At 34.1% G+C, this 19,804-nt stretch overlaps 1 protein-coding gene across 1 annotated transcript in view; it reads left to right on the plus strand.

Moving 5' to 3' along the window:
* Nucleotides 1–8,416, plus strand: part of LOC149776502 (uncharacterized) — a 46,869-nt gene extending 38,453 nt beyond the window's left edge. The window contains exon 7 of the mRNA XM_089940935.1: nt 1,616–8,416. Coding sequence (XP_089797061.1) covers nt 1,616–1,707 — 92 coding nt within the window. The 3' untranslated portion in view covers nt 1,708–8,416. The remainder of the gene's footprint in view (nt 1–1,615) is intronic.
* Nucleotides 8,417–19,804: the final 11,388 nt, after the last annotated feature.

Genomic DNA, 19,804 nt, shown 5'->3' on the forward strand with positions numbered 1-19,804 from the left:
TAAAAGCTGGAAAGGACAGAATTATGTTTATTGGACATCACATGTCAATTTGAGTATGTCTCATGGTGGAATATATGATTGCCATCGTCATGTGAAATGGAAAAGAATTTCCAAGAATTATGTCAAGTTGAGAGATAGCAACAATCCATTGAGTTGCATAGGGTTTGGAACAAAAGTTTGTGCAACTGCACTAATGGTAAATAAAGTCTGTGCGTACTTTATAAACTTTTCAGTTGAACATAATGTTTATTGTTGCAGTATCAAACTTTTAATTACATTGTCCAGCTTTGCAACAGCAGTTATTAATGTTTTGTTACACCTTATTGAAAACTGGTCAATCTTACGGAAAAAATCAACTGCCTTACGGAGACGAATTTGTCAGGGTTGGCAGGTCTGACATATGCAAAAATTCTAACAGAATGGCAGAAATCAAGCAGATGTTAGATGCTGAGTTAGATGTACCAGGCAAATGGCAACAATGAGTTATTTGTCAGTAAGACATCATTCAGGATTGATATTACCTCAAAACGACCGTTTTACGGTACAACTTGTATTCAAGATATATTTGGTAATAATGCACCTATGTGAATGTAACTAGCTGTCTTCGCCTCTTTACCTTTAATCTGCCTGAATATCAATACAGCTTGAATAGTTATTACTGAATATTTCTGAGAGACTTTTACAGATTGAAATAGACTGTGATTAGAATTTGAAATATGAGAACAAAACTTATAGATAGTGCAGCTTGGAGACAAATTACTGGCATGGTAAATGACCTGACATCAGGATGTTGGACAATGTACACCCTCTGTGCAAATATCAGAAGTTTAAACGTCACAGGTGCTTTAACCTTAAGGAGGGCAAGTTGAATGCAAAATACAGGTTTTGCACAGGCCATGAAAGTTTGTAAAAATGGTCAGTGAAAGCTTATACAAAATTCATTTTTTGTTGCTCAAAGTCTGAACCATGAAAATATCTTCATTTAGTGAGGAACGAATGATTATGAAATTCTTGAAACTAATGTGAATGATACTCCCTAAAAAAAATTCCAAGCCATTTGGAATATTGTGTTTTTAGATGCAGCACAGGTAGTATTCAGGATGCTACTTTAATTGGGTGAAAACATGAATAACTTGTAATACTGCATACTACAAAGTAGCAAAAATTTCAAATTGAGAACAAATAAAAAAAATAAATGCATTGGGTCATTGATTTAATCTAATCCTATATATATAAATATAAATCTATACCCAAATTTATATCAGTTATAAATTACCTGAACATTAGTAATTGTGTCATGCTATTTTAATTAAGGAGGAGAAAGACTTCTTTTTTAGCTTTTCCATTATGGACCTAGATTATTTAAGTATCATTTATTGTTTAAAAAGATTCTTTACACTATGTCCAACATGAAAAAATGTCGTCAGCAAATAATGTAAATTGTTCTTGGTGTCATCTTCTACAGTTTGTTAATTACCTCATCTCGGTTGTAATTTCTTAGTGTTGCAACAATTATGAAGATAACCTGGGTATTTTTTAATGTCTGATTTTAATTCTTGAGGTGAGTTTGAAATATTTTCTTTAAAACTATCTCATTTGTTTTCTCATTTTACAGAAGTTAGTGCAGCTGTTGTAATGAAGCCATTGGGTATACTTCTTTGTATACTACTTGCCTTTTTTGTGCGAAGAATCAGCAGGGGGATATAATCCAACAAGGATATATAGAAAATCTGAAAATCCAGGTGATTCAGTACTGTAGCAAATGAACATGACACTAGATAGAAGCCAAAAGTGGAATGGAAGAAAAATGGATTGAATGGTATGGTCTGACAGAATTCCAGTTGTACTCTCAGCAACAAGGTTAAAAGAAAAATCCTGTATTTGCTAGCAGGAGCTAATTGGACATCTCTTGCACTCATTTTTTAAGGGTATGTGGAAATGACAAAATGTGAAAGCATAGTACATTCAAAGATTATTGACCATGCTACCTTGTGCATGTGTGTGTATTCTGAGTGTAGTAGAGTGACATTTTTATCATTTTGTCACTGAAGGAGTATAGTTATTTGGGATATGAGGCTAATTTACACTCAACTTCACAGGAAGAGATTATACACTTCCTTACTAGTTTGTTCATTATCCCATATATTTTACATGATTCCAAGAGACCTGCTGTCAGTTGTATGGCAGCTGGTCTTAAAAATAATCAAGCCATTCATCAGCACATGTTAGAACTGAACAGGCACAACTTGGCTGCTTGGCCTATTTGTGGAAGATAGATTAATTTTTATTGCATTCCGTTTCTAATGGACTGCAGAAGTTAGCATTTCAACCTGTTTTATCTCAGTAAAAGTCAGATATCCAGCTGTAGAATGGAGGATCAGTCTTTCTACAAAACTAGCATTCTAATATTGCACAGTGTAGCTGAGTGAAAATCAGTGGCTATTACAAAATCTGGAGAGGAAGTTGTATGGTACATTTTGAATGTGCTCTATCACATCCTATTTTGTTTTCACATACCTACTAGGTGTCATTTGAATATAAATTTCCATAGTGAAGACTGAATCATTTTCACATAATATCCTGTATTGGTCCATCCCATGAAACATTTCCTTTTTTACTTCATATGTGATTGCTTTGTGCAAGATGTATCCTCCTCCTTGAAAAAATTATATTCCTTATACAGGGTGTAAGATAGGTGGATCAAGAGCCAAAACTTGTGCATCATGAAAAAAATTGGATTTAATTTTCGAAAATTGAGATCCAGAAACAAAAATAATGTCTAGTTATGCCATTTGCTTTCAGTGAAAATTTCATATGTTTTGGGAAAAATATGTTTTTAAGCTATATCCTTAATTGATTTATTTAGCACAACACCATTATATACCTTTAGAATCTGAGAGTAAAAGATAGCTGGCAGATACAGTTTATTCTGTTTGTAGTGTAGAATTTCATTATTTAGTTAATGATTCATTGGTTATGTGAACATGGACATTAACCCATAATCTGTAACGATTTTATATACACTACGTATTACATGCACTGTTGTATCGTCACTTGAATGCTTATGCACTCTTTTGATGACAATATATGAAAGATTCATCATTTTGTACAACTGTTCATAATGTATTTGCAAAATATGTATACTATTATAATTCATAATATGAAGGCCAGTAACCATTTACAGGCCATGTTTTGGCTGTGACTAAATTGAATTTAAAAAATATGACATTGAAAAGAATTATTTTAGGCAAGACTCGAGTTATTTCCCGTGCACCTAAACTTCAAAACTTCAAAGTTCAAAAGCACAAAATGTTAAGACTAGAAAATTTAATGAGAGCTTCAGACATACATATTTGTTCCTTTCTTGATTAAAGATCTGTAAAGAATTGGTACTGATAATAATACATCAGTGAAGAATTGGCATAGATAATAAAAGATCTGTGAAGAATTAGTGTAGATAATAGCAAAATAATATCATAATACTACATGGTTTACATTTTACATGTGCTGACAATAGTACGATGATGGAGTTCAAGCTAAAGAATTTGGAGTATTTTCTGAGTTCTCCAAGATTTTACAGTCAGAAAATCATGAGTTATTGCTGTTCTTACATTACAGTTTACAAGGTACATAAATTGTATACCAGATACCTGTAGGAAAGAGATTAATCAAGCAGTATGGAAAAACTGAGATTTTCTAATACAGTGACATCAAAATAGCATGAACCAACCTGATCATGCAGCAATTTCAAAACATGGGTGTATGTAAAAGAAGAACATTTTGTTTGGAAACATTGACTGGACAAGTGAAAGCGGGGGGAGGGTCAAGAGGACGAGTGTTGTATAGCACTTGCCTTCTCTGCCTTCTCACCACTGTTCACATGGGTGCAAGTCTCTGGCTCAGCCAATGTATGTGAGAAATCTTGCCAGAATAAACCCATGAGACATTGGTTCTTAGTGTAGTTTTGGATTCTTCCTCCATGTATAGACAGACTATCATCATGTGCTGGAAAATGGCTTTAAACCTTAAATAACTATAGATGATTGATGATTGACTTGCTTATGATGGCTTGCAGCTGAATATGTGAAATAATGAGAGACCTTTTTCCAACTCTAATTAATTTTAGCTAAATTTTGCAGAAAGCAGCTTAACACTTGGAATAATAAGACACCTTTACAAACTTTGAAGAACAGTTTCATAGCATGAAATAAATTATAAAAATACTCAGATAAACAAAAGCTCACTTGCAACATTTATTCTAAGCAATGTTGAAATAAATTCAGACCGCCATATTCTTTAAACATTTTTAATGTGAATTCTTCTATTCAGACATGTTTTATGCATTCTATGAAATGTACAATAGCTGCTTGGGATTTTGTATGTAAAACATATGCTTGCAAAATGTAAGAATGATATCAGTTGTTATATAGGTAGCAATTACGTACATGATTTGTAAATGCTGTTAGATGAATATAAATACAGTTTTTAAGTGTGAATAAATGCAGATATATGTTTATAGCTCAGTCTTATCACTCATTTAACGGTAGTTTATTATTCTTGTCAATAGAAATATGGTATGAAGTCTGTAGGAATAAAAAATTAGATGGTTACTAAATTATAAACTTGAATTATTGAACTGGAAAATATATTAACTTTTTTATTTATTTAAAAAAATTAGTATTGTTTTAGCAAGTGTCCAGGTTGGATATCTTAATTAACCTTCAAGTTTAGAAAGTGATTTTGTAGATCTCAATGGAGTTTAGCATCTTCCAGATTTAAAAAATGTATGACACTTTATGAACAATAGAAATACTGCATTTACTGATGCACTGCAGGTACCCAAGTATGAACTATGTAGATAGATCTAGATCAGTTGAGGACTTGTGAACTATATACAGATCTAGATTAGTTGAGGACTTGTGAACTATTTATAGATCTAGATCAGTTGAGCACTTGTGAACTATAAATCTAGATCAGTTGAAGACTTGTGAACTATGTATAGATCTAGATCAGTTGAGGACTTGTGAACTTTGTATGGATCTAGATCAGTTGACGACTTTTGAACTATTAATCTAGATTAGTTGAGACTGTGAACTATGTATAGACCAGATTAGTTGAGCGCATGTAGTTGTACATAGACCTAGATCATTTGCAGACATGCAACTATATATAGACCTAGATCAGTTGAGGATACATAACTATATATAGACCTAAATCAGTTGAGGACACAACTCTGTATAGACCTAGATCAGTTCAGAACACATGACTCTATATATATATATATATATATATATATATATATATATATATATATATATATATATATATATATACCTACCTAGATCAGTTGTGGATATAGACCTAGATCAGTTGAGGACACTGCTATATATAGACCTAGATCAGTTGAAGATGCAAACATTTATAGACCTAGATCATTTGATGGCATCTTAGTGCTTAATGTTGATCTTTGATTTGATTATAAAATATTGCAATTCGTACTAATCATTAAAGTATCTTAAAGGGTTCCCAGATCGCACAGATCTTAAAGTCTTTGATACTATAGAAACAGTGAAATAAATTATGTTTCCAAGAAACTTCACAGTGTTGCTTTTCAACTATTCTAATTAATTAGTTATTTATTTGCACTTATGTGGGTAAATAAACTGGGGAGACGAGTTTTATGTGATCTGCATGTCGAATACTGTATTTGTATATTCCATGCAGATTTGAGAGTCACAAGATGAATAAATGTAACTGCCTTATTTGGTGAATTTGCAAAGAGATTATTGAAGAATACACTAATGGAGTTCATTGGTATATGTGTTATTTTAACAAATCTATCCTGTCAAAAACTTCCAGATCTGAGCAACCTGTGAGTACTGTAAAATTGTACGGCATGGATATCAGATCTGATGCTGAATAGACTGATCAAGAAGTCAAAAATTGAAATTAAGGCATCCCCAGCAGAGACTTGTCTCTGCAGGTCTATATTCTACAGCAGATCAGGGTCTATGCTGTTGATATGAAGATCTTACTTGGGTAACATAATGTGGACTTGATTTATTAGCCCATTTTTCCATAATTGCAATCTTTGCTGCCCACAGATTTATGGATGTTGTATATGACTAAGTAATTTGTAATTTTGTGTCAATATGTAGAAAATATAGACAAGATTGAATCGTCCATTTTAGCAATATGCCAAGATTCGTGTGTTGATAAGTACATGTGCTCTTAGGTGTAAGAGTTTCTTCCAATTATCTTACAGTGTGATTAGCAATGTGTTCACAGGGAGCAAAAAGTTCATTATATATTTTTTTGTTTAGTTTATGTCTTCTTAAATCATCATTATTACACTTTATACGAGTGTTATGTTACACTGCATAAGAAATTGTAGATAAATTGTAAATCCACCATAGAATACCAATTTTGTTTTTTTATTGGCATTGTGTTATGGTCAACATTCCATTTGTTAAAGCTTGTAAAAGGGTATGGTAATTTGTAAATGCACTTTTATCTTTACATGTGTCTGTCTGCAATGAAATAATTGATATATATATTTGCTTATAAGTTTAATCCAATGGCAAATGAAAAATATCCAGATTTGCCAGTGCATTATGCAGTGGCAGATCTGAATCTCTTTTATTGGCAGTTGGACTTGTAAGTAGGTATTTATGGTAGTTCCATTTCCTTCACATAGCAGTTCAACCTTGTTATCCAGTCCCATCTAAGCTGTGAAAAAATGGCCTCGTAAACTAGGCTTCACATGAAGTGAGGTTTATTGTTATAATAATTAGGTTTAATGAACATTGAAAGAGTTTTTTATTGCTAAATGCCACCATGAAAATGATGTATCTCATACATGAGAATGCAGAGCAGAAATTTACATTTGCATGAGATTCCCATTCTATTATTTAGTTACTAACATGAAATAGAAAAATCAATGAAGAGGACACCAAAATAGATACAAACTTCATTTCACATTCTCTCCTATGAGCTGTTTCCATGGTGGGCTTGGGCAATGAAAGCTAATGAATGTGTTTAAACGCAAGGCAGAAACCGTTGAAGTATAATAAAATTTAGGATTTAGCCCAGACAAATGCAAGAGCAGCATATTGTAAGGAAAATAATCTGCCAGTCTGACACTACAAGAAGGTAGAAAAGATGGCTGACACTACAGTAAGGTAGAAAAGATGTCTGACACTAAAAGAAGGTAGAAAAGATGGCTTCTGCCTGTCCTTGTCATTATTAGATATAGTCTTTATCCTGAACAAAACTTAAACACTAACATGACACTCCTGTGATTTAACTGTATTGTAGTCCTTAGTAAAAGAATTACTTCTTCCCTTCATTGCATTTGATCATTATTGCTAAAAAATGTTTTTGTCTAACTGATGCTACACTTGTGAATGTTCAGTTTGTAAAATCCTTTCAAAATTGACATCTAAAAAACTTGTAGAGTGGGGATGCATCTTCTAGGGATCAATATGTATACAAATTTTGAAGTGGAAATGTTTCAAGATCAGACATTTTCAAAAGTTGAAAGTTTGCCATTCCCAGTTTGAACGAACAGTGTACTGACTCTAGCCATCTTGTCTGTTTGAGTTTTGTCATGCTTGCTTTTGGAAGATGCTCAAAATATTGATCACTTTGGCATCCATGTGCATGTCCGAACATATGCCTGCCCCATAGGTCTTTCTCTGCCTTATATTAAAGTTTCATATTTGCCATTTATTGGAATACCATTTTATCCCACCCTCATTGGAGTTGAAATATAACTCTGGTGTTGCTAAACATGGAGGCCATGGCTGGGCACTAGATATTGAAAGCTATCTTAATTCTGGTTTAGTTTGCAAAAAGATGTTTACTATTTCACAAATTACATGTTTATCATGACACCAATGAGTTTTAGGTAATTGTTGCTTCATTTTATGTTTATTGTTTATCATTCTCAATCTTGAATTCCAAAAGCATTAAATTATGACAATATTTAAATGAACTAAATAATGACATTGTGATGTCTCTAAAATTTCAAAATTCAATGTAGACAAATAATGTTTTCAGGATTGGACATTCCACAGAATCTTACAAAGCAGAAATTTTTTTTTCTTGTAATGTCATTTTCAAATTGGTTTGATCAGGTTTGTTAAACAATTTTGTACATAAAATTTACTTGTATAAAGAAACATGTAGAGTTATTATCATTTTTACCTTGTTTTTTTCTTCTATTTCCTGAATAAATTGTAATGATTTCTATAAGACTTGATTTAGCATTTTTTCTTTTATTGTATCTTTTATTTTGGCTTCCACATTGTAATTTCCTAATCTTGCTTATTATTTACAAGTGGTATGTTTGCATTAGTTGTACGTTCTTCCTGTATTGTCCATATGATGTTCAAATAAATACATGTCAAAGTAATTGCTTTCCTTCCATGATTCTTCTATATCTACTGTGAATGAACTCCTCAGAACTGAGGCAGAGATGACTTTTCACCCACCCTACTAATTTGTTCCATGTTGCAGGTAATAATGATTTTTTAACACAATAACATGCATTAAAATATTTAGCACATTTTTGTACTTCTGACTTCATGTAGAGAACATAAATTCATCCTGCACTTTTTTGGTATTTCATCACCACAAGATGAATTTCTTTGGATAAATTTTGTTCACTTGACAGGATTGCCGCTCCCTCCTGATTTTGAAGGCCCTCCAGGAATAATATGAATTAACACAACATAAGCCTCCTTGAAAATTACTTTTGTGCATAAAATGTTCAGGAATTTGATAATTAAAAGCTAAACTAAAAATTTTGCTTGAGAAAAAACATTTTGTCACTCTTTGCAGAGCACGATTTTGCAACAGTTATATTACGTTTGTAGCCACAGTTGAGTCTGTTAACTAAGAGATATTTGCACGTGTGCTTTCAACTGAAGTATTGTGTCTTTAATAAAATTATCAGTCTTCTAAAATGACTCCTGAAATTTGTAATTTTCTCCTTAAAATATCCTTGAAAAGAAATATAATTTTGGTGCTGGAACCGTTTATTTAATCCGTGAACAAAATGTGGATTCTAAGTTGAAACGTTAAGAGGTCAAGGTCATACTAAGTCAAAAATATGTCTTCACTGTCTATCATCACTATAATAATACATGTTCAAGGACTATGTTGAAAGTCTAGTGCTACAATGCATGATGTCTCGTTGATATTAGGAGGAAGGCGATGTAATACTGTAGATCCATGGGTGCTGTGTAGCATGTTGTGTTGTGTTTTCTGACCTTACAACTACAGGCCAAATTTTTAAGACCTCATTATTAGCAGTCTCTTATTATTGACAGTTTAGTCAATTTAATTGGTCCATACATTGTCTTTTTCTTGACATAATCAAATCCAGGCACAAACGAACAGCCATTGGTATAGATTTAAGCTAGTTGAAGAAGAGACAAGTTTCTTTAGTAAAACGAATTTAAATACAGCACTAAAGATTAGACAGCCGAATTTCATTCAACAGGGATGTAAATTTTCCATGGATTTCCACGGCTTAATTCATCTGCAGATTGGCAAAAATTCGCCGAGAAATTTTATGACGTAAGGGCGGGTAAGCCATCAATACATAAAGGTGGCAGGAGACAGTTTTGTAAATTGGTCCCTCGCAAATTTCTTAACTCAAGTCGATGGTATGAATTTTGAACTAGTATTGTGTAATAATTAAAGATATGGATATATTTGAGAATTTGGTCATTCCTGCTTGTATTGTTCTCGAATGTTATGTGAGTCCTGTACACCACGTGAAGTTTTTGCAACAGAGGCTCATATCGTTCCATACAATTTTAAATTTCAGTCTTGCACATTATTTTATAGTATATGTATGACTGAAATTTACGTTATAAGCAATGATATGAACCTCTTTGGTCTCTGCACATCATGTAACCAGTGAAATACCAATAGTTGGCTAGGAAGCTGAGCTAGCCGCTTACAGCATTCGTCTAATTTAGACAGATTTTTGACTGGCCGAAAAATATCGAAATGTCCGATTACAATTATTAACCAATCATCAAGCGTGTTTAGTAATATTCCACCAATCAAAGAACGTTCTGAATTCATCTAAAATGAGAAATTAATGAAACCGAAAGAAAAAAAATGACTTAAGAAATGTTCATTATTTACAACACGTGGAAAAATAAGTATTTTAACTTAAAACGCAGAACCTACAGTGAAGGAAATTGATAAATACGTGAAGAATACATTTTCCTTCAAATGGTTTCATAGTTGTGTAGAACAGAAGACAAGATTAACGAACCGCTATCGGCTAAACAAGGCGACATTTTTTTCCCAACTTCACCGGTACAAGCTTTGTAAAATTTGTGTACAAAGCAAGTAAATTACAGCAATCGTGGCTCAGGTGGTCTTGAAGATCACGTTATTTTGATGATGAAACGTGTCATTTTTAAAACGTATGTTTACACTACAGTATTGACGAGTTGTTCGCAAAAATCAGTGATTGAACCCGAACCATTTGGGGAAGCTATTGGTACCAGTACCTCTGATATTGCAGCAGTAACTGTCACATTTCCACACTTGTTCCAATGTGTGATAGGATAGCAAATGCTGAGGTTTATAATTCTCGGTCAGTTTTAGAGGATTGAAATCAATAAATTCCATGGGCTTTCGGAGGGAGTTGCCCCATTGTCCCTGCTAGAGCGTAGCCCTGGACCTACAAAGAGGCCTATGTGGCCTCCTCGACCCTCGGTACACATTTTTCCTGTTTAAAAAAATAAATGCTGTAGACAGTCTTGATTAAAGAAACATGTCCCTACCTTATACAATACTATTCTTTAGGATTTATTTGACCTTGACCTTTGTAAACGTACGTTTTTACCATAATTCTCGTGATAACTGCAATATTTGGGGCAGTTTAGTTGTTTTATCTTTTTAACTTTCAGCCATTTTCCTCAACAACAGTAAATTCCTTTATTTGTTCAGATGCAAACCTTGCGCAAAATTAGGCCAAGTGTATCGCTTAGAACTAAAGTTCCGATACAGTAATCATTTTACTTTGAGTAACCGTGATTTAACCATTTAAATCCAAATTTTCAGACTTCTTTTTCCCAGCGTGTAAGCCTTCAGCAAAACTTGGCTATGAATTGCTGTCCCGAATGGGACCTTTCCTGTAGACATGCAACCGTTTGTCTTCGGGTCGCAGTGAGCAGTGGTGGCATGAGGTTTCGAGGCACCCTGGATTACACAAAAATGACGAAAAGTTAGGTTCAGACTCGTCGTTTTGTTTTCCAGAAAAAGTTTGCACGAAGTAAATTGTGTTTGATTCCATTTGGTTTATCATTGAATTTGTAACCGGCTCGATAATTGCCCAGGACGGCTGCCTTGGTGTGTCGTTGAGGAAATGGCACTTTGCTCGGATTTCCTTGGCATGATATAATATAGTTCTGAAAATGCAATTGAAAAGCAAGGAACCTGCTCGTATCGTATAAACACAGTTTTGTTGTTACTTTAGATGCTTCCAGTGGTGTAGAATATGCTGATAAATAAAGAACGGCCGTGGACTTAAGTTTATGTGGAGCTGCAGTGCACAATGCATTCAGATAGCAACGTTTAAAATCGAAGAAAATTAATTTTATTCAACATTGTCATTGAAGAAATATTATTGACCAAATAAATAAATCGTCTCTTTAATAACCTTTGTTGCTATCATTTTCACTGAGTGCTTTGCAAGGATTTTGTTTTGGTGTGAAGATGTTGTGAACCAGCATTCAACATCTTCATTGTAGATAATGATTCTTTTGTTCCATGGATGTTCAAGACAATAGTTTTACTCACCATTGGAGGTTTGTCTATTCAGATCTAAAGGAATAATAATATTTGTTTCTAAAATAGTTATTCAGTCAGATTCTATGACAATATTTTTTATGCAATCTTAATATCAGGATATAAATATGAGGATCCGAAACTGAGGATATTTACTTTATAAAGGACCAGAGGAGCGTATGGTATGGTATGTTGTCCGTCTTTTTGTCCGCCCATGAGCAGAAAGTTGGCTTTTGCTAATCCTCCAGAACCAATTTTGCAATTGCCTTTGAAATTTTATACACATTCACCCATGGTCTAGTTGGTCAAAAATGAAAATGGTGCTGCTCAGACAGACAATATGGCTGACACAATGGTCATCTTGAAAAACTTGTTATCACTACTTCTCCAGAATGAGTGAACAAAACGCTCACCTTTACCTATCACTGCCATCTCTCATCTCTGTTCACGTGGGTTCAAAGGGCATTGTCAGTATAGGTATTTGAGAAAGTTTGTTAGTAACTTCCTAGTTTCTTCCTCTACCAGATATACTGACGCCATCTTTGGCCTATCTTGTGCTGAGAAATGACCTTAAACCCAAAACAACCTCCAGAAAGGATAGTCAGAGCAGCCTGAGGTTTTCACTAAAAGACTTCCTTTGGTCTCAAGTGAAAATGGTGCCGATCTGATGTCCAGTATTGCCGCCACACAGCGGTCATACTAAAAATCTTGCTATCACTACTCTGTTTGAATGGATGGTCATATTAGCATTGCTTTGTCACTAAATAACTTCTTATGATGTCTAGTTAGTCATTAATGGCGTCAATCTGACAACCAAATATAGCCACGATGGCATCCATGTTGAAATTGTTTTTATATCGCTATTCATGAATGGTTGGTTGCACGAAAATGGGTCCAGCTGGACCTAAATATAAATGGTGCTGATCTGAAATCCAATATGGCCACAATGACAAATATCTTCGACTCAACTTTTACAGAGTCCTGCCAACGTGAGGTTTTCAACATAAAACTTTTTAGGATGTCCATTTAATCTGAAATGAAAATGGTGCCAAGGTGACATCCATTATATGTACCACAGCTGCTGATTTGAGAATCTTGTTATTGACAAAGAATATCATGGATGGTTTTAACACTCGACAGATGAAAGTAAGATATGGTCTTATCTTGAATTCCTGGAAATTATTTTCGCTCCGTAGAACCACAGTTTCTTCGAGGGTCTCTTGTTGGTATTTTGTTTTAATGGTATTTTTAAACATATTATAGGCTATATCATGCCAAGGAAATGGGGGTTTATAACCTTTCCCAAGGACATGCAGAAGCAGCTTATCTAGGCCGATCTGAGGGGATCATCAAATTTGTGATCCATGGGCTACAAGTCCGACACTATCAAATGAGTTACCGCGGGTCCCTTTGCGTTGTTTGTTTGACTGCATACAGCCCGATGTTACACCTTAGGTAGTCGATGAAACCTATGATCAATTTGGTACCTCTGGGTGGTCGAGTGATCTGATGTGCTCGCTTTTACAGATCACTAACGTGCCACATTGTTCTCCGTGGGTTGGAGGATCTACTCAACCAACGTGGTTATATAGGAAAGCTTGCAAGTAGTTTCCCGTTTGTCTGCGGTTCTTTCAGACTGGGAACAACCAGGCTAGTAATTATTACCATGTGTGGTATACTTAATGTTCTTATGTAACAATTACAAAATAGATAATGCATTCCTTCTAGTATTCTACCAGGACACATTATTCTAGCATTTGCTCTCAGCTCAATTTGTATCGAGAAACATCATCTGCTTTCAGTTTCAAATTCGATGATATATTCTAAACAAATAATGGCATATTCTTTTCTTACCATGGAATACTATACACATATTGTTTGATTACCTCATCTGAGGGCAAACGTTTCACTGGATTCCTTATAAGTAAAACAGATGCTACTCTCACGAAAGTATTTCCAGATTCTGACAATCAGATTATAGCTGAAAGGACGGCACAATTTGTAATAAAAAGTTTGTGTCTTAATTGCAGAACAATCTACCTTCAAGATACATAGAAGTCAAAGCTTATCATCACAAGAACAATCTAAAATTATGAGTCACAATAACATCTGCATACTGTACTTATTCAAGGGTCTAACTCAAGGGACTGTCATTAACTTTCATTTCTTCATTATAGAAATGTTTACTTTGAATCCATTTACCACACAAAGAATATTTTTCAGGTCATTAGCACCTAAAAGGATCAGTGTTATCATATTTAGAGGAAGATCCAATACAACTCACCTCTGTTGTGAATTCAGATATGGAGATAACTGATTCTAGGGAATATCTTTATAATTATTCCTCTTTTTAGGAACCGGAAGCCGAGGATTGCAATGGTCAGGATATTCAGCTGATCTAGCATAATCAATCATTAAACAGCTCCCACAAGACATCACACAGGCTAATGTAAAGTAAGATAAAGCCTCAGACCAGCATATATTAATTTGAGGCAGTGATAATGGCATGGCACCACCAATGAGGGAAAATAAACCAATTCACTAAGAACTTGCACAAATGACAACAAATGCAAATAAATCATGAAAAGAAAACAAAATTCCAGCTGACATGGAATAATAGGAAGAATTACAGAAGAGCAATCAGATTTTACCACAAGAGTCGAGCATTATGGAAGAGAACAAAAAAGCTACACCAACGTTAAAACATTTCACCATACTTGAAGATAAAACAAAACTAAGGGAGACAGAGGCTGTTGAATACAGACGAAGATTTTTGTTGTTGTCATAAATGACTGAACTTAAATATGGCTATGCTGTGTCAAAAAATGTTCATTCTGACATTTAAAATGGGCGCTGGGACTTCAGAAGTATGATTTCATAAATTGTTGACTCTCTAAAAAAATAGTTTCGACAACAATAAAATAAGCAGAACGAAAGAATACAAACAATAACGTCCAGAAAGAAAATATAAATGTCAAATGAATGCAGAATACAGAAAAAAAGCCCTAAAAGCCACTCAAACTAAAACAAAAATAAAAATAAAATGGGAAACTTATCCAAAGAGATGACACAAATAGCTATAAAGTGTCTTCTCTTCTTAGAGGTAACAACTTCAGCATCGATAATACCTATGATTATACAAAATACAATTGTTTTTACTGGAAGAGGTTTGAAACACTGGGTTCAAGTCAAGTGTCTACCCGGGTAGAAACTGGTTACATATTTAACAAGAAAATGCGACCTTTTCAATTTTATGCACCATCATCATGCTCATCATCATGATCATGCTCATCATCATCATCATCATCATCATCGGTGTCGGTGGCATTGATGCTAGAATCAACATTCATACTGACCAAATTTAAAACAAGTTTTATGACATTCTAAACAATGTATACTTGGACAACCTGGTTTGCTAACTTTTATGCACGGTGCATGTCGAAGAATTGCTACAGACATTCGTGAGTTGAATGCTCTAATTGAACACACATGTTATGAGTGGAATTGACCTATCACCAGTTGTCAGTCATTCTTCTCGATTGACCAATCAGCGAGCGCTATTATACACACCTCCAGGCACTGTTTACGTCCGCCATTTTCCTCCGACAAATTGCTTCTGTCGATATCGACTCGGCTATTGTATATATTTACAAATTTCGCAACGGTTCGGAGAAGTCGCCCCACATCGCCTGGAGAAGTCGCCCCAAGGATCATATATAGTAATTCTGAGATGTCGCCACATGGTTAAGGCTTTATTTATTGTTGTTTTTCTTCAACTTAATAACTTATTAAATTTATAAAATTTGTAATTTTAAAACTTTTCCATTTGATCAACTCCTCTTCTGTACTTAACTAAAAAAAGTGTTATCTGTCCCTTTTGCTCTGCTCTTCAAATCATTAGATGCATTTTAATAATATTTGTAGAGGTAGTGTTATCAATATTTTTTTAATTACATTTACATCTAAAAATGAAACATGCGTACTAGATGCAGTATAAGTAAACTTAATCGTCGGGTGAAAATGATTTAGGCGATAACAATTTCTTTCAGTTCTTCAGTTGAATACTTTCAGATCATAAATATGTCATCTAAAAATCTGAACCAAAGAGATGGATTAACTTTTCGTTTTGAATAAAATCCTTTTTTAATTCACCCATGAAAGGGAAGAGTATATAGGAGCCATATTAATACCCATTATCTGTATGTAATTCGTATTATTAAATTGAAAATAATGATTTTCCAAGATAAGTTTTTATTATTTTACAAATATCTTCGCTAGATAGTGTGCTATTATTAGGATTGTTATCAAGAAAATATTTGCACGCTTCAATACCTTCTGCATGCGGAATGTTGGCATATAGTGATGCTACTTCTAATGATACCATGATTGAAATTATCAGATAGATGTGGAATAGACTTCGACTTTTTAATGAAAGTAGATGTATCTTTAATGTATGAAGGAAATAATTTCATTAAGGGTTGTAAAACACTATCAATAAATTTGGATAGGTTTTCAGTATATGGATTACAACCTTATGTAATGGGTCGTCCTGGAAAATTTAAAGGTAAATTATGGTCAGGATTTGTACGAGTTTTGGGTAATGTGAAGAATTGAGGTGTACGTATGTTTAGAGGGAAAGTATCAAATTCCTCACATACGGAATTATTATTTTTAGCGATCTCATTAATGCATGTTGAATTTTTTTTATTTAATTTCTAGCTGACGTTCAACTTCTTTAACATAATCATCTTGATTCACAATAATAATATTGTTTGACTTATCATCCTTTTTAATCACTATACTGTCGCCATTCATTAGATTATATACATACTTAATTTCGTCCTTATAAATATTACTATGGTATTGCTTTAATTTAGTTAATATCTCTTTTGTGATCGCGTATATATAAAAATATAAATATGAATCACCTAAAAGATGACTTAAATATGTTATAAAAAGTTTATTTGGGTGACAAGTTTTGGGATGACTTCTCCAACCAATTGGGGCGACTTCTCTAGATGTGTGGGGGCGAGTTCTCCGCATACCGACGTAACTTAGAGAAGTGCAAGCGATGGATAAATGCTCTCGCTTTCTGTCTCTGTCTCACTGTTGTTTCATATGGCAAATATTGTCACCAATATCGTCTGGTATATATTTCAATGTTATCACGCCCGCCATTTTCACAGAATGTTTGTCGGAGGTTAAGAGGTTAAGTCACGTGCTCGGTAGGCGGAGAGATCTACCTTCTGGCGTAAGGTCAATTGCAAAATGATGAATACAGAACATGTGTTTGTGACCAAGTCGGCATTAGGTTGGGGCACTCAAAGAAAGAATCAATTAAGAACAATATAGGCTTATTAATTTCTCCATGCATTAAATGATAAGTTCTCTGTACTATGGGGAAGCTATAACTCATCTAAAAGACATGCAAAAACAAATGCAGTTGGAACCATGCTAACCATCAAAACCATCATGAGAAATAAGAGAAATTTTTCTATTGTGTTCAGCCAGGACACAATTTGGAATTGTGACGAAGCACAAGCGAAATTCCATGTTGCAACTGTCTACAATATGGACGTAAGGGAAATGCCTGATAAATGTTTTACCTGTTCATAAGTATAAAAACCAGACACGAATTTTCCTGAACTTTGAAACAATATATATTTACCATTCTGCATGATTAACCGTATGATAAAATGAAGCAGACTATAGACAGCCCTTCTGGGTGTCGAAGTCAATTGAGTTACCTCTGGTACCATTCTGTTCATTGCTCCATCAAGCAAACTGACCATAGAGTGTTAATTTCTACTGAAACAACTGTTGAAGGTGGTAATGGTTCAAGAGTTTTGAAACAATCTCCTGAAATGACATTTTATAATTATTATTCTGGACACTGTAATAAAGATATTTTATAGGTACTGTATGTCGTTATTTCAAATATTCTATGCCAGTCATCTCAAGACCATCGAAACTTAGAATTGCCTCAAAATCAGTGGCTTAAACTAAATGGTAGCAAACTTGCCATTTGAACTGCCATCATTTATTTACAAAACTGGATGAAATTAAATTACGCCTGTTAGCGAAACCTTCTTTCATGCCAATGAACGTAAACCTCCTACCAATAGTTTTTCCAAAGAAAAGACAGACATTCAAAGTAAACTTGAAACGTTGTATATAGAAGGCAAAGAAGTCGGTTTAGTTGGTAGATTTAATTACTAATTGCTGTAAAAGAGAACGAAGACAGTCAAAACTGGATTGAAGCTAAGTATTCCTTGAATTATAAACATCATGCACGTACAAACAAGAAAAGCAAACGTATTTGAAACAATAATTGATCACATCCATATGTATCGCTGACTATATTATAGAAGTTGAAGCTTCTCAATTTGCCGGAATTTGTATTGACCTTTTAGTCATACACACACACACACACACACACACACACATAATCTGCTAACTTGGTAGTGGAGTTTTCATGCATTTGAAAGCTTTAAAGCGAAGTACGGTATCTGTTTCGATGTGTCATTAAAATTGAAAAGCCTTTATGTTGAAACTTTAGTTCTAAAATGAACGAATGCCAGATCTTTAATCAGTTAACCAAATAATGGGAAACTATTTTTCATGCCAATAGAGGTTGTAGAGACCTTTACAAATTGCTTGTTAACTCTATATGGTTATTCCATTTGTGATCACCGTACATGAGATGACACCACTGTTGCAATCTAATCCCATTGCCTGTTTGTACATTTACAAATCGTCTGTTACAACAATAGCGTCGCTATAATGCTGTATGGAAAATACCACTCCTAATGTTTTAGACTTGTCTTGTTCTTATTTTAACTATTACCTGACAGTTTAGGAGAAGATTGTGGAATAACTATTTTCTATTTGTGCCAAAGAAATTTATTCCGTTGCAAGGAATGTGAGCTCAACGCGCAAAATATTCAACATGGCGCAATGAAACAATATAAATATGGCCGGAAGATTACCCATCGCGAGCGGTTCTTTGATAGCCCATTAATAATATTGATTGAGCTGTTTTGTTTTGTACAGACTGAATGGAATCCATAACTATATGATCATATCGCATAATTTTGTGTGGTCACATTATGTCAGTGATTTCGACCACAAAACAAAATATTTTTTAAAGCGGTACAAGCAAACAAATAAGATAACTATAGCAGAAGGTACTGATAGATCTGCAAATAATATGAAAGAGTTTAGTTGTTAGGTCACTTGTTATGTGGCAGTGGGTGGGTTTAGTTATCGTTATGTAGGAGATGATCGACCACCGTGTTATTGCCCGGATCGAGTTAGTAATACTATAAACATATAGGGGATTAATGGATGGTATAACAGAGATCTGAGCAGAGATATAGAATAGAAAGTACGAACCCCGTATGTAAAATACAACAATTTAATCAATTACATAAACAAAATGAAATTGAATATGACATTTGAGTTATACACTTTCTTGGAAGTAAAATTACCATATTTGGAAGAAATGCAATTAGCCATTCTGCTATGCTGACAAACCACATTTCATCATGAAATCGATTTAACGATCGAAGTCAAATTGATCAGTATGCCTGCATAACCTGGTTGCTTCCGGTCCTTCCAAATTGAACGTTTTTGGAAAGTCAGAGTAACCTTATTCTTTCCCCGCGCGCTCTCTCTCTCTATTATTTTTCAGGTCATCAACCGTAATTTGGTTGTCTGCTCTTTCACCTCTGTACAGTGCGTATACGGAGCTAATTTCCTATTTAAAATAAATATATAAATACGCAACCTAAATATTTGTCAGGCCTTTTTACTTCTTAGATCGAGCAATAATCCCCACTTTTGCCACGTGCGATAACATCTTATCGTAATTAAAGAGAAACTAAGGATAATATGGGTCAATTCGAAGCCTGACAGCTGATACACACAACCCTGTTGCATGGAAATTAACATCTCTCCATATTCCTAGAAAGTCTTATTTCAT

Source organism: Sinohyriopsis cumingii, chromosome 18 (genome assembly GCF_028554795.1).
Source record: "Sinohyriopsis cumingii isolate HCF-2022 chromosome 18, ASM2855479v2, whole genome shotgun sequence".
Taxonomy (NCBI): domain Eukaryota; kingdom Metazoa; phylum Mollusca; class Bivalvia; order Unionida; family Unionidae; genus Sinohyriopsis; species Sinohyriopsis cumingii.